General features: G+C 54.4%; 1 protein-coding gene across 2 annotated transcripts in view; it reads left to right on the top strand.

The window, feature by feature from the left end:
* Positions 1–2,232: 2,232 nt before the first annotated feature.
* The window catches only part of PUDP (pseudouridine 5'-phosphatase), a 148,449-nt gene continuing 135,863 nt past the window's right edge, over positions 2,233–14,818 (top strand). For both annotated transcript variants that reach the window (XR_013374615.1, XM_077888097.1), the window contains exon 1: positions 2,233–2,333. Coding sequence is in view for 1 of the 2 variants with exons in the window: in XM_077888097.1 (XP_077744223.1) it covers positions 2,264–2,333 (70 nt within the window). In the remaining variant the exon portion in view is untranslated. The remainder of the gene's footprint in view (positions 2,334–14,818) is intronic.

The following is a 14,818-nucleotide window of genomic DNA, read 5'->3' on the forward strand; positions in this document are numbered from 1 at the left end:
CACCTGCGTTTATGTGTTGGCTTATTTTTCCACCCAATCTGCAGAAATCCAGACAACTCCTGAAACTCCTTCTAAGGAGCCAACAACCCGGGACAAGGAGATCAACCATAACATCTAGGTTATCCCCCGCAGTTCTGAATGCTTACTCCTGGCCCTGGGGGCTTTCTGCCCTTTTATCTAAGGAATCAAGACAAGTGCAGTGTTGTTACAATGGAAGGGGAAAAACATCCCCATCTGTTTCCAGACACTGTAGAGAAACCGAGGAGGAGAATTCTATAGGCTGCAGCAGGTGTGCACTGGCAGCTATAGGGACCCCACCAATCATCTTAGAACAAATCTGCTATGCGCCCAATTGTGTCCCTCTCCCAATATATAGTGCTCTCTGCTAACTCCTAGGTAGCTCAGGTGACTTGATTTAAAGATTGAGTCTTCACACAGGGAATCAGATTAAAACGTGGTCATTACAGTCGGTGATTTACTGGAGTCCTACAAAGAGAAGAAACTTGGATGCAGAAATAGACCCACAGAGGGGCGCCCGGGGGGGGGGGGTGCTCAGCGGTTGAGCATCTGCCTTCAGCTCAGGGCGTGACCCCGGGGTTCCCGGATCGAGTCCCGCATTGTGCTCCCTGCATGGAGCCTGCTTGTCCTCTGCCTCTGTTTGTGTGTCTCTCATGAATAAATAAAATCTTAAAAGAAATAGACTCGTAGAGAGAAGGTAATATAAAGAGCTAAGGTAAGAAGGCCACGTACAAGCAAGGAGACAGGCCTGGAAGGATCGCGTCGTCCCAGCCCTCGGGAAGCATTAACCCTGACGGCTTGTTGTTCTCCAACTTCTGGCTTCCAGAACTGTAAACCCAGCATATCTGTGATGCAAGCCACGGAGTCTGTGCAACTGTGTCACAGCAGCCGAGCACCCTGGCGTCACAGTCCCCTCACTAATCGGCTGATACACTGCCTTCCCTGAGGTCCTCAAACAGAAATCATCATTGCATTTTGTCACAGCCAGAGCTCCAAAGACATCAGTTACCTGAACCCGTACTATGTGCCAGGACTAAGAGCTTGACCTGCGCTGTCTCCTTTACATTTGACACAAAAGGAAACCGAGGCACAGGGGTTCGTCGCCTATTATTTTGCTGCCCTTGCAGCATCCAAGCTGCGTCTACTGTGGTTTTTGCATTTTGCCAGAAATACAGCCTCACGGTGTGAAATAAGCTTCTGGAGTTTTCTCACATCACCTTCTTTAAAGTCGCTGTATCCTTATGCTTAAACATGCATATGCAACATCGACGCACACTACACAGAAACGGAGACCAAAAAAAGGTGTTTCTGGGCACACCCGGGTGCCTCAGTGGGTGAAGCATCTGCCTTCTGCTGAGCTCAGGATGTCAGGGTGCTGGGATGCAGCCCTGCAGGAGGCTCCCTGCTCTGGGACAAGTTTGTTGTCCCTCTGTTCCTCGCCTGCACTCATGCTCTGTCTCAAATACGTAAAATCTAAAAAAAAAGTTTTTGAGAGCAGCCAAGAACAACAAAATTCAGAGTGCATGCAGAAGAGAGCTGAATAAGAAAGGAAGCTGGGCGGCAGGGAGGCAGATGAGGCGGCCAGGCGCGTGGAGCCTCTGCAGCCCGGGATGCTCGCGGGGACCCGGGAGCCCGGGTCGCCGACCCTCCGAGCGGCCCCCTGCGCATGCGCGCTGCCAGCTCCGCGGGGGCGGCGGGCCCGCGAAACCGAAAGGGAAAGCAGCGAGGGTCCCGGGACGGCAGCCCCGGCCCGGCGCATGCCCCGGCCCCTGGGCTCCCGGTTGCAGCCTGGCTGCCGGGGATGCCGATCTGAGCACCTTGGCCCGTCGGTGGGAAGCAGCCGGTGCACCGGGCCGGCCGAGGAGGAAGGCTCGGCCTCCTCCGTGCGTCCCGCCCCAGGGTCAAGTTGTGCATGTGCCGCCGCCGGGACCGGGACGTCCGCTGTGCGTGGGGAGCGCGGTGCATGCGGGCAGACGGGAGCCCGCGCGGGGCCGTATCCGCACTCGGCGGCGGCGGCGGCACCGGAGACCGCGCGAGACAAGCCCGCCCGCAGAGCGGAGCGCGCGGCTCTCGAGAGACGCTCCCGCGCCGCGCGTGCGCAAGGCGGCTCGGGCCCCGCGGGTCGGCGCGGGGCGCGCGTGCACGGCGGGCGGCGCGCGTGCGCAGAGGCGGCGCGGGCGGCGCGCGCAGCCCCCGAGCGCGCGGCCGTGTCCCCGGCGTGCGCGCGCCCGCGTCCGCCGGCGCCATGGCGGCCTCCGGGGCCCCGCCGCGGCCCGCCACCCACCTGCTGTTCGACATGGACGGCCTCCTCCTCGGTGCGTAGCCTGCGGCCGCCGCGCGCCACGCGGCCCGGGGACGGCGCGCTGCTCGGCTCGGCGCGGCGCGGGGCGGCGGGGCGGCGTCCGGGACCCCCGCGGGCGGCGGCGAGTGGCGGGGGCGCGCGGGGCGCTGGCGTCGGCGCCGCCCGGGGCAGCACTTCCGGCGGCCGCGCCGCGCGTGGGGACGGGCTGCGGGGGGGCGGGGGCGGCGCTCGGGGGCCGCGGCGGACTCAGTTTCCCGCACCTGGCCGCGCCGCGCTCGCAGCCTGCTCGCGGCCTCCTACGCGGCGGGGGCCGGGGTCGTGACCTCGCCGGCGGGGGCGCTGCTGCGGGCGGGGGTGGGGGAGGCTGCGGCTGGACGGGCCTTGACCCCGGGGCCGGAGGCTTGGGATCCGAGGCTCCGGCGGCCCTGCACAGGAAGGGGCTTGGACGGAGGGGCTCGCGGAAGCACCCTGCAGGGCCGCACGCCTCCCCGCCCCCCAGCGCCCGGCTCGGGCCGCACGCTTGACCCAGGTGCAGGAGACTGAGACCTGAGCTTCGGGCTGCCCCTGCACAGGGAGGGGCTGGGCGGATGCACACTGCGGGGGGCGGGGGGTGCGCACCCCTCCCCGGCCCCCCAGCGCCCTGGCTCGGGCCGCACGCTTGACCCAGGTGCAGGACGGTTGGGACCTGAGGCTGGGGCTACCCCTGCGCCTGCACAGGAAGGGGCTGGGCGGATGCACATTGCCAGGCCGCACCCCTCCCCGCCCCGGCTCAGGCCGCACTCTTGACCCAGGTGCAGGACGGTTGGGACCTGAGGTTGGGGCTGCCCCTGCACGGGAAGGGGCTGGGCGGATGCACATTGCGGGGCCGCACCCCTCCTCGCCCCCCCAGCGCCCCAGCTCCGGCCGCACGCTTGACCCAGGTGCAGGACGGTTGGGACCTGAGGTTGGGGCTGCCCCTGCCCCTGCACAGGAAGGGGCTGGGCGGATGCACATTGCGGGGCCGCACCCCTCCCCGCCCCCCCAGCGCCCCGGCTCAGGCCGCACTCTTGACCCAACTGCAGGACAGTGGGGACCTGAGGCTGGGGCTGCCCCTGCACAGGAAGGGGCTGAGCGGATGCACATTGCGGGGCCGCACCCCTCCCCGCTCCCCCAGCGCCCCGGCTCAGGGCGCACTCTTGACCCAAGTGCAGGACGGTTGGGACCTGAGGTTGGGGCTGCCCCTGCACAGGAAGGGGCTGGGCGGATGCACATTGTGGGGCCGCACCCCTCCCCGCTCCCCCAGCGCCCCAGCTCAGGGCGCACTCTTGACCCAAGTGCAGGACGGTTGGGACCTAAGGCTGCGGCTGCCCCTGCACAGGAAGGGGCTGGGTGGATGCAGATTGCGGGGCCTCACCCCTCCCCGCCCCCTCCAGCGCCCTGGCTCAGGCTGCGCTCGTGACCCAAGTGCAGTAAGGTTGGGACCTGAGGCTGGGGCTGCCCCTGCGGAGAGAGGGGCTTGCGGATGCACATTGCGGAGGCCGCACCCCTCCACACCCCCGCTCAGGCTCAGGCTGCACTCTTCACCCAAGTGCAGGAGGGTTGGGGACCTGAGGCTCCGGCTGCTCCTGCAGAGGGACGGGCTGGGCGGATGCACACTGCGGGGGGCGGGGGGGGGGGCGCACCCCTTCCCGCCCCTCCAGCGCCCCGGCTCAGGCCGCACGCTTGACCCAAGTGCACGGAGAGTTGGGACCTGAGGCTCAGGCTGCCCCTGCACAGGGAGGGACACGGCGGATGCACATTGCGGGGCCGCACCCGTCCCCGCCCAGGCTCAGGCCGCGGTCTTGACCCAGGTGCTGGAGACTTGGGACCTGAAACTTGGGACTTTGAGGCTAGGGCTGCCCCTGCACAGGAAGGGACTTGCCGGATACACATTGCGGGGCCGGATACACATTGCGGGGCCGCACCCGTCCCCGCCCCGGCTCAGGCCGCACTCTTGACCCAAGTGCAGGAGAGTGGGGACCTGAGGCTGGGGCTGCTTCTGCACAGGAAGGGGCTGAGTGGATGCAGACTGCAGGGCTGCACCCCTGCTGGCCCCGCCTTAGGCCACACTGTTGACCCAAGTGCAGGAGAGTTGGGGAAGCAGGTTGCGCCTGCCACGGACCCGAGGGACTCTGGGTCCTCGCACTGCTACTCCCTGCACCGCCCCTGTGCAGGGTCACAGCCAAGAAGAGTTGAAGAAGCAGAATGACACTCAGTGCACGAATCAACACGGAACGGACCGGAGCGCTGCCCAAACCCTGCGCACCGAGCTTCATGGCTTCATCCTCTTACAGGGTTCCGACCCTCAGAGCCTCCGGAAGGCCTTGTAGAACTCTGAAAACGCCTGTGTTTTTTGCAGACGCTCCTGACCCGCTGGAGACTTTTATGCCTCTACTGCCTTAAAACCCTGCAGAGGATGAGGAAGTATTTGCATTCCAATGAGAACACACAGTGCTGCAGCTCAGAGATGTTAAGTCACCTGCCCAAGGTCGCACAGCTCAGGAACAGAGCTGAAGAGTGACTGCACATCCATTGGATCCTAAATATAGATGACCTGTTCATCTTTCCAGGGTGACCTTGCTCCCTGCTAGGTGGTTTGCTAGTAATAACACTTTTTTTTTAAGATTTTATTTATATGTTCATGACAGACCAAGAGAGACAGACACAGGCAAACGGAGAAGCAGGTTCCCTGCGGGGAGCTGCATGCAGTGACTCGCACCCACGGAGCCACCTGGGCGTCCCAGTCACTTTATAAACCCAGAGATAGAAACAGGTGAATCCCTAAGGAAGAGAAAAACAAAATTAAATCTCTGTAGAGGTCACTAATTGCAAGAAACAGTGTATGCAGGTACTAAATCTGAATGGACTCAATTTCAGAAACCTCTTGGGATGGATAAGGCTGGTTTGTAGACATGAATGTTCCTGCTCAGGTGGTCAGGAAGTTAATTGTCAAAGAAACTCCTTCCCCTCTCGGGAAGGGTCCAAAGAACTTGTAGTGGGTGTCTCATGAATATGGATGCAAACTCCGAAGTCTCATTAAAATTAAATGTATTAAACTTCCAAATGAGCTGGACTCTTAGTTCTGAGACCCAGATTCAGACACAGCTGTTCCCTGAAGCCTGAATGTGGCGTACGTGACCTGGTTCCAGCAGGGGCAGTTACTCGCTGGGGGCTCTACTCACTAGCTAAGGCCAGATTAATAGTTTAGCCCCTGGCGCTGTTACCCAATCCTGTGAAATGGTCAGAGAACCAAGAGTTCGTGCCATTTGGGAAGATATCCTCCTTATTTTCTGCCCTCTTTTCTCCTTTCTGCTTTAACGCTTCTCCGAGGTAGTAAGGCTTTGCAGAACTTTCTCGGAAGTGCACTTATCCCATTCTTTCACAGGATGTCTTGTAGAAAACACCGCTTTCTTTCCAAAACATGCTGCTTTATCTCAGTCGGTCTCTCCTGCTGCTACCCTCCTGTAGCTCTGCAGCACCTGACTTCATTCCCTGTATCTGCTGTGTGCAGAACACTCCACCATGCATTCATAATGAGTCCTCTTGCAGTAGGTTGGAGTTTGAGAATTGTGAATTCTGGAAGTTCCATTTGTCAGCGTCACCCCCAGGACTGGTGTTCTCAGGGCAGTGAAAATCGAAAACTATTAGTTTCATGGGGGAAGGCTTCTATTCAGGAGAAGCTTGTTTAAGCAGACGGGAATGAGGAAGTAAATGGAGATTTCTGCAGAAACATTGATGACGCCAGAGCACTTTCCAGTACATTTCCAGTTTGAAATGTATGAGGCTGCCGTCCTTCCAAATAGGAAAGACGCTCTCGGATTCTGTTTTTGTTGGTGGGGTAACGATCAGCTATGATCAGGTTATGATTTTGGCTCCCAGATGCCATTTAGAGAAAGAGAAAAGGGGACTGGGATTGTTTGTGAACCAGGACAAGATATTTTCGAAGGTAGAAGATGACAGCGATTCCACAGAGTCTCGGCTTCTGGATAGGGAAGATTATCTAGTTTGCAAAATAACTGAAATTAGGAGCACAAGGGGTGGGCCCATTCTCTTTAAGACACAAGAAGTCTGCTGTGCGGAGCCATGCTGGCTAATAGAGATGGGACTGCATAAAATGTTGCACAGCACCACTGAAAAAGCAAAAAGGTACAGATGAAACAAACTTTTTTCCCTATCCTGACACATCTAAAATGCGTCTTTCCAAAAAATAAATAAATAAATAAATAAATAAATAAATAAATAAATAAATAAATAAAATACGTCTTTCCTTACATCAATGTAAAACTCTCCAGGATCTATGACCTTCATTTTTGAGGCCTAGTCCCTGAAATCCGTGGGTATTTTATGCATACAAGCAGGTCTCAGCTCGAGCCAGCCACATTTCAAGTGTTCAGTAGCCTCGTTGGGCGAATGAATGCCTGTCGTACTGGACAGTCCAATGCAGGGCTTTAGGAAGAAACCCGTATGTCTGTTATCGATAACGGGGCCCAGTGGACGGTGGATGTTAAGAATACTGAGACCACCGGAATATGTAAAATGCAGTGCACGTAAAATGTATATTCTAGGCGTCCAATTTTTTAACATCCATAAAAATTACCAAAGGAAAATAAGCTTATTTTTAAATTCTTAAAAATCAGAAAATAACAAGAGAGGGATCGTGTGAGGACACAAGAAGAATATTTGCAACTGTTAATTATAATTTACCCTCTGTCCTCTATGTAGTAGAATAGATGACCTACGTTGGTCTTCTTTGTGCTCCCTCAGTTTCGCATCTGCCAGATAATAGCACCCGAGACTGCTGGGAGGTGCCTGTTTGCCTGGGGCCTAGGACACCCTGTAAGCTCCTGGAGGGGCAGGAGCTTTGTGGTGCTCACTGAGCTCAGGAAGTTGCTGCTTGAGTCGACTGGTTCCGCGTCGTGCCCGGGCCGTGGTCAGAATCCTTGTGACACCATGGTCGTCTTGTTCACCTTGTCTAGGCCATTTTTCCACCCTGGAGCATCCATGAAGCTGATGACAAAAATGGAGTTTCCTTATAGAATGTTAGCGCTTGCTCCACATTAATTTTCACAGGAACCAAAACACGTGGTCATCTGACCCCCCACGTGATGTATGAGAATTTTTCTAAGCACAGACGAGGAGCTTTTCGTCTGCGTTGGTTTTCGTGTGCGTTGGTTTTCGTGTGCATTGGTTCTTCTGAGTGTCCCCCTATCCCTACACTCCCAGGGTCCTGGGAGCATCTCAGGAAGGTAGAGCCGAGTGAAGGATTGTTGCGGTACGCCCGAATGCGGTTACCGCCTGCCCCGAGAGCTGGCCGAGATCCCCCTCGGCGTGAGATGATCATCCCCTGTCTGCTCTACGTCTTGGAAACCCCTTTGTGAGCGCTGGGGTCTCCGTGCCAGATGCCAGGGCAGCCTTGCCGTGGTGCATTCACATTCTTTTCCACCCTGCTCCCCCGGGAGCTAACAGCACGTGCTTGGGTTTGAGCTCAGCTTGCTAGGTGACACTTAAGTTCCTTCCACCTTTGCAAAGACATCTGCTGGAATTTGGAGGCCAGTCGGAGGCCTGGTGGTGGAGGAGAGCCCCCACCGCAGGCGGCCCTCACTCCGACTTTCTCCGTTTGGAGTAACGTGCTGCTGGGGGCCTGGGGAAGGCCCCCCCAGGAGGAAGGAAGGAAGGGACTCTTGTGTCTTGGAGAAAAGTCTTTGGTAATAGCAAAGCAATCCAAGTATGGACCAAGCCTAGTTAACTGTGTGCCCTTGTGATGCTTTCTGGTTGACCTGGACTCTGTCCACCTCAAGGTCGTTTTTGTAGTTACTGGTCACTTGACTAGTGGTCACCACAGCTGCTCCTCTTTCGAGAATGCTTGAGAAGGGATTGAGATCCAATTTGCATAATCCTGCTGATAAACGAGAGTTTTGTCCAGCTGGCGAGAGGCTGAACTGTTCAGCAGATTCCTGTCAGTACAGGTGTGATGCCCGTCCTTGCTTTCTCCTGCAGCCCTCGACCTCCCAGGGTGCTTTGCTTGGCACCTTGGATTCACAGGGATTATAATCGTGGGAGGACTGTTGTCCTGTCGTCCTCATATTTTCTCATGATCGATTTTTACTTTGTTCCTCCTTTCTTCTGGAAAGGCAGTGTGTTGGGGATTCTTTAGTCCCTTTTGTCTTTCTGATTAATTGCCATTTACTCTGAATTTTTTTTTTCCTTCTGTGATTTACATGTCGGTAACTCTGTCATTTTCCGAGGGTAGGTGCCGATTGAATGCACTGTAAAAGAGTAAGGGAAGTAATGCCCGCAAGACATGTCCACTCCAGGCACTCGTTACATAGATGCCGAGATGACTGGTCACACCTTGGGATGAGGCATTTGAAAAGGGATTCAGGCATAGCCCATAGCTGGAAAATAGAATAGTGTCATACCAGAGTAGATGACATTTCAAGATAAATTTCCTACTGTCAAGCGTATGTGAGTACCAGTGACTAATAATCAGAGCGTTTGATCTATGAAAACCTTCACTTAATTGTGTTACAGTGGGTGGGGGCAGTCTTGGCTGTTTGTTGCAGATATCTGTGGTTAAAATGGCCTCTAGGGCATGTGTGGAGAGTTTTCTTGAAAACGTGTTATTTGTCACATCATTTCTGAGTTAAGAAGTATTTCCCCATTGGCTTTGTAGAGGTGGACTGCCATTCTGGCATGGTTTAGCAGACCTTTTGAGCCTTTAGCAGGCACGTCACTCCTTTCCTTTATGCTGTGACTCCCTCACATCCTCTCCTGTGATGTCTGCATTCAATAGCTAAGTGTCAGTGGGAAAAGTGTCTACGCAGAGAGGGCCCCTGTCTGGGAGGAGGGTGGTCGTCTCCACATACTCTTGCCTGGTGGACCGTTTTCATTGGCATTGCTTGTGCTACGTTGACCGTCCTCTCCTGGGCTTAGGAGCTGAATCAAGGTATGTTCCTCTTTATGATCAATGGTAGTCTCCTTAACAATCTTGCAAATGATGTGGCTAGTCAGGGAGAGATCCAGGAACAAACCAAAGTTGGTGCAACCTTGAGTAGAATATCCTATTTCTACACTAAATGAGAACAAGACCACAGTGGTCGTTTGCACATCTGAGCTTATTTGAGGTCTTGGGACAAAAGCCAAAGCAAGCAGCAGGATTCCCTGCCTCTCATGTCCTGAAATCCCGAGTCTCCCCAGCCTGTATATGTAAGGGAAGTGGGGTGTCCTTGATGAGAACCGTTCCTCTGCTCTCCAGACCAGCACTGTCCATCTAGCAGATCTGCCTACCATATGGGAAGGTTCTCTATCTGCATTGTAGACAGGAAGGACACCTGGTACCCGCATCCATAAAATGTGACTAGTGCAGCTGAAAACGGAATTTTCCCTTGTATTTAATTTAAATTTCAGTAGCCTCCTGTGGCTGCCAGCCACCGTGGTGGACAGCACAGCTCCAGAGGCATGCATTCCACTCCGCATGTCTGTTCAGAAATGTGCGGCGGCAGGTGCTGTACGGGATTCAAAACAAGTCTCTTCTCTTAGTCTCAGAGTCCAGATGGGACATAAAACATGGTGAGTGAAATCGGTGCGTAACTTGCTAATGAACACGGCAAGGGCATAATAGGGACAGAGCAGTACTTTCAACTGAAAGCACCTGGAGGATGTTTGTCGAGTACAGAAAGGACCAAAGAAGACAAACGGACATTCCAGACCAGGAGAAGAAATGGCTGAGCAATAAACATGTTTTCTGAAGCAGAAGAGAGTATTTTTATCAAGCAGTGTGTTTGAATTAAAAAAAACACAGGGGGATTCATTCCCCTTTCTCCACATCCTCACCAACGTTTGTTGTTTCCGGCCTTGTTAATTTTAGCCACTCTGACAGCTGTGAGGTGGTAGCTCATTGTGGTTTGGATTTGTGTTTCCCTGATGATGAGTGATGTGGAGCATCTTTTCATGTGTCTGTTGGCCATGTGTGGGTCTTTGGAGAAATGTCTGTGTCTTCTGCCCATTTCTTGGCTGGATTATTTGGGTTTTGGGTGTTGAGTTTGATAAGTTCTTTATAGATCTTGGAAACTAGCCCTTTATCTGATGTGTCATTTGCAGATATCTTCTCCCATTCTGTAGAGTGTCTTGTAGTTTTGTTGACTGTTTCCTTTGCTGTGCAGAAGCCTTTTATATTGAGGAAGTCCCAGTAGTTCCTTTTGCTTTTGTTTTCCTTGCCTTTGGAGACGTGTCTTGCAAGAAGTGGCTACATGTGGCCAAGGCCCGAGAGGTTACTTCCTGTGTTCTCCTCTAGGGTTTTGATAGATTCCTGTCTTACATTTAGGTCTTTCATCCGCTTTCAGTTTATCTTTGTGTGTGGTTTAAGAGAGGTTTAGTTTCATTCTGCATGTGGCTGTCTAATTTTCCCAACAGGATTTGTTGAAGAGACTGTCTCTTCTAGCAGATGTTCTTTCTTGCTGTGTCAAAGATGAGTTGACTATAGAGCTGAGGGTTTATTTCTGGGTTCTCTGTTCTGTTCCATTGATCTACGTGTCTGTTTTTGTGCCAGTACCGTACTGTTTTGGTGATGACAACTTTGGATGGGGTAAGTGGGTGACGGGCATTAAGGAAGGCACATGATGTGATGAGCACCGATGCAATTGATGAATTACTGGTTTCTACCTCTGAAACTAATGATGTACTGTAAGTTGGGTGATTGAATCTAAATTTAAAGAAAAAAAGATTCTCAGTAATGACTGTATTGGAACATGGAGGCAAGGATGGCTTCTGTGTCTAGCTGAAAATACGCTAGTGTTTTCCAGGTGGGTTCCTTGTGGTAGTTATGTGCCTTTATCCTGTTTTAAGTCAGAAAACTTCCCCATCCCTCAATCACATAATGTTTGTTTTCCCCCACGATAGTGACTTTTTGAAAGAGTCTAGGCCAGTGATGTTATGGAATGGTCTACACCCAGGATTTGTCTGGTTGTTTCCACCTGGTGTCTCCTTACCGGTTCCTCTATCCCCTCTATTTCCTCTAACCTAGAAGTGATACCCAGTGCTTAGCTAGACTCAGCCATTTCTGGCAATTACGTGCGGCAGCACCCTGTTGCCCGTTTGGGGGAGATGTTGCATGTGGTCAGTTTTGTCGCCCTAGTCCCAGCCTGCTGACCAGTCTTGTCCTCAGAAGAGTTGTCGAACCCATCTTGTCCTCCATGATGGCACATGGGGCCTCTTGGGCAGAAGTCCAGAGCCTGAGAGACCGGGGATAGTTGATGGCCATAGTGTCTGTGTGTCTCGAAGGCCTGAACCATTGGGCACAGAGATATGGCTACGGGGGATGTGGAGGCCTTGCTGGCTCTCACCGGGAAGAGAGGGCGCTGTGGGAACCTCGGGTGGGTGTGTCCGGGCGGGTATGTGTGCGGCCTGCGGACCATACTGCTTCTGGTTCCACTTCATGTGGATCACATCTCCTGTGGGTCACAGGCTGTGATCTCTCTGAGTGCTTTTAGGGGATGCCATCCAAGAGTGCGGCTTACCTTCAGATCGTCCCTTCCTCACCCACTGGCCCACCCCTACAGCAGTGCAATACTTGCTTATTTCTAAATTCTTCAGAGCTATTTCTGTGGCCTTCCCACTGCTACTGCCTCTTTCTAGGCTCTCAGTGGCTTCCCCACCAAACCTGTGCCTGTCGAGAGCCTATCCTGTGTGCCCTGCGCTCTTGGGAGCAGTTGCGAGCATTACCTCACGTTGCTCTGCAAGCTGGCGGCAGGTGCTTAGTGCTCTCACTGTCCCTCCTGCAGTGGAGGCCTCGGGAGCTCAGGCAGCGACTCAGGCAGCGACTCAGGCAGTGACCATGACAGTTTCAGCCTCGTGCCTCCTCTCACGGCTGGAAAAAGAAGCAACATTTCACCAATCGCAGGTCTTCTCAAGGGCAATTGTGTCACCCCCGCCAACACCGCTGGTGACGCTGGTATCCTGCTGGTCCCGTGGGTGAACGTGCGGGATCCTGGCACCTGGGAGCATCTGGATGAAGGCTTTGGTGGAGAAGAGTGAAGCCCTGGCCGGCACTTCTCCCCCAGAATGTTCCTACCTGTCTTCGTCTGAGGAATTTGGCCACAGACGCATCCCTGATACCTTTCCAAGAGAAAGAGCGTTCGTACAGATAAAAATGATCGTCAGCTCTTCCCGTGGTGTGTCTGGTGCCCTCTCCTGTAGGCTGTGTTTTTCGTGCTTGGGTGTGTGCTCCTAACACAAACATGGAAGTCATCCCTGGGTCTGCGGGTTGCAGCCCGACGAGCTGGTCCCTTCCTGACAGCCCCAGCCCTATCTCAGCAGCCATCTCGTTAAACCAGTTGTGATCACCTTGCGTGATTGCCAGCAGCCTGATGAAGGCATTTAAAGTCGCCCCACTGGGTCATCTGAACAACACAGGTAGCCAGTCGTCTGCAGCAGTTAAGGTGGTTTCCCGCTGCCAGACTGTTGGTGGGTCCATCCAGACGGCTGAACACAGGTGGCACTTCCTGCTGCTGACAGTTTCTCTGGGGGTAGAGTTTTAGGTTCAAATGGAATTTCAGAAAAGCGTGATAGGACAGATCCACAAGGGCTCTCAAGGAGACATGGATGGTCGGGGCATTTATTCAGTTCACGAATGCCACAGGCCTTGATAACCCGCCCACCAGATGCCGGGTACCACGACTAGAGCAGGGAGTGGATCCACCCCTTGCTTCCGGGGACACGGTCAGGGTGCAGTGGGCTGAGCGTTGGGGGAAGCAGACGTTGCCATCCCCCTGCATGGCCACGTATCTGCTGAGCTAACCCACTTTCCTTGGGAGCCAGGGAGAGGGAGCAGGCCAGCAGCCCAGACAGCATTCATCCTGGGGGCTCCATCATAGGGCTGAAAGAGTATCATAGGCGGAGGAGGAAGGACGCTCGCGAGTACCCCAAGCCAGGAGGACACAGACCAGGGCAGGGCTTTGACAAGAGGTGGCTGCGTGTGCCCTCTCAGAGAAGACGTTCTTCTGCAAAGGCTCTCCCAGGACAGAGCGTACTGAGCCCATGCCAAGCTCAAGCATTGAGATTTCCCCTCTTTGCCGTCAGAGCACCAGCCTCCCGGAGCACAGGGCGCCGTGGGTATTTGGTGACGTGCATGAGGAAGGCATATGCCCAGGGAGACTGGCTAAGAGGCTCTTGCACTTGCCCAGGGGGCCACATCCCTCCCATGTGTGCGCCCCTCTTTCACGTGGCTTCCCTGACTCTGGGTCTCCTCTTGTGTCCTTTATAAGGACACCTGTCACTGAATTTGGGACCCACCCCGCTAATACAGGATGACATCTTGAGATTCTTGATGTCAGCACAACAGCAAACAAGGTCCCCTGCCCCGGTTCCAGGAGGACAGGACATGGGTACATCCAGCAGGGCAGGACAAGGGCACAAACGGCTGGCGTGGGAGGAAGAGGAGAGGCTTGACTCAGAGGCTGTTTAGTTCATGGCGGGGTTTGCAGGGACATGGAGGGGCTCAGGCAGGGCATCATTGTAGGCTGAGGTGAAATCACAGGCCGTTCTCGGGTGAGCTCAGTGAGTGGTCCTGCCCAGAGGGGCGCTCCTTGCAGGCCGAGGTGTTTGCATGCAGTTGGTGTTTTCCTGCGGGGACTTGGGGCAGGCGGCATGCTTGCAGCCCTCCGACGGCGCACAAGAGCTCCACCTGACTCTGAAGGCCGGAGGCAAATCCGTGGGCAAAACACCGGCTTCTAGACCGTGTGCCCTCCACGGAGGTTTGGATCTAGGTCACTTGTGTGGACTCTCTGGGCCCGAGCTCTCCAAACAGTGCCCAGACGTGGTGTGGTTATCGGTGCAGAAACCCACCTGTTTGTGAGGATAGCCGCTTTATATACACTGGGGATGGGGTGGGGGGCATGCTCGGTCTCACACACGAGACCCCTCCCGTGCCTCCAGACTCCCATTTTCAGTACGATGCAGCGAGCATGAGAGTAGAAACTAGAACAGAACCTGGGCTATCCCTGGGTGTGTGCCCTGTGATCTTTCAGTGTTGTTAACTGTTGTTAATGAAATGTTGGGCTGTAACTAATTACATCCTGGCACCTCTCTCGTATATACTCGCCTTCTCTAATTATGTTCAAAGCCCTGGCTGCCAGGACTGCCAAGGGCCAAGGACTCTTCTTTCCTACCTTCCCACATAGGAACCGTGTTCACCTTGTCATTTCACCTGCAGGAACTCATAGTACACCTGCATTTAAATGCAATTAAACTTAATATACAGTTGCCAGTTACAAAAAAGAGATGAAGGGAGCTTGAGCTGGGAACTTATAATCTATTGCACGGATTCTCGATTCTTCACAGAATAATCACCATGGGCCTCGCTCATTCATCTGATAGCTGTCTGGATATTGTCCTCAGCATCACTTGTGTGCGCTGACACTAGCCCGTACATGAAGGCCCTAAAACAAGTTGGGTGTGTGGTACGTGGGTGATGGGAATGCATTT

The sequence above is a fragment of the Canis aureus genome, chromosome X, assembly GCF_053574225.1.
Source record: "Canis aureus isolate CA01 chromosome X, VMU_Caureus_v.1.0, whole genome shotgun sequence".
Lineage (NCBI taxonomy): Eukaryota > Metazoa > Chordata > Mammalia > Carnivora > Canidae > Canis > Canis aureus.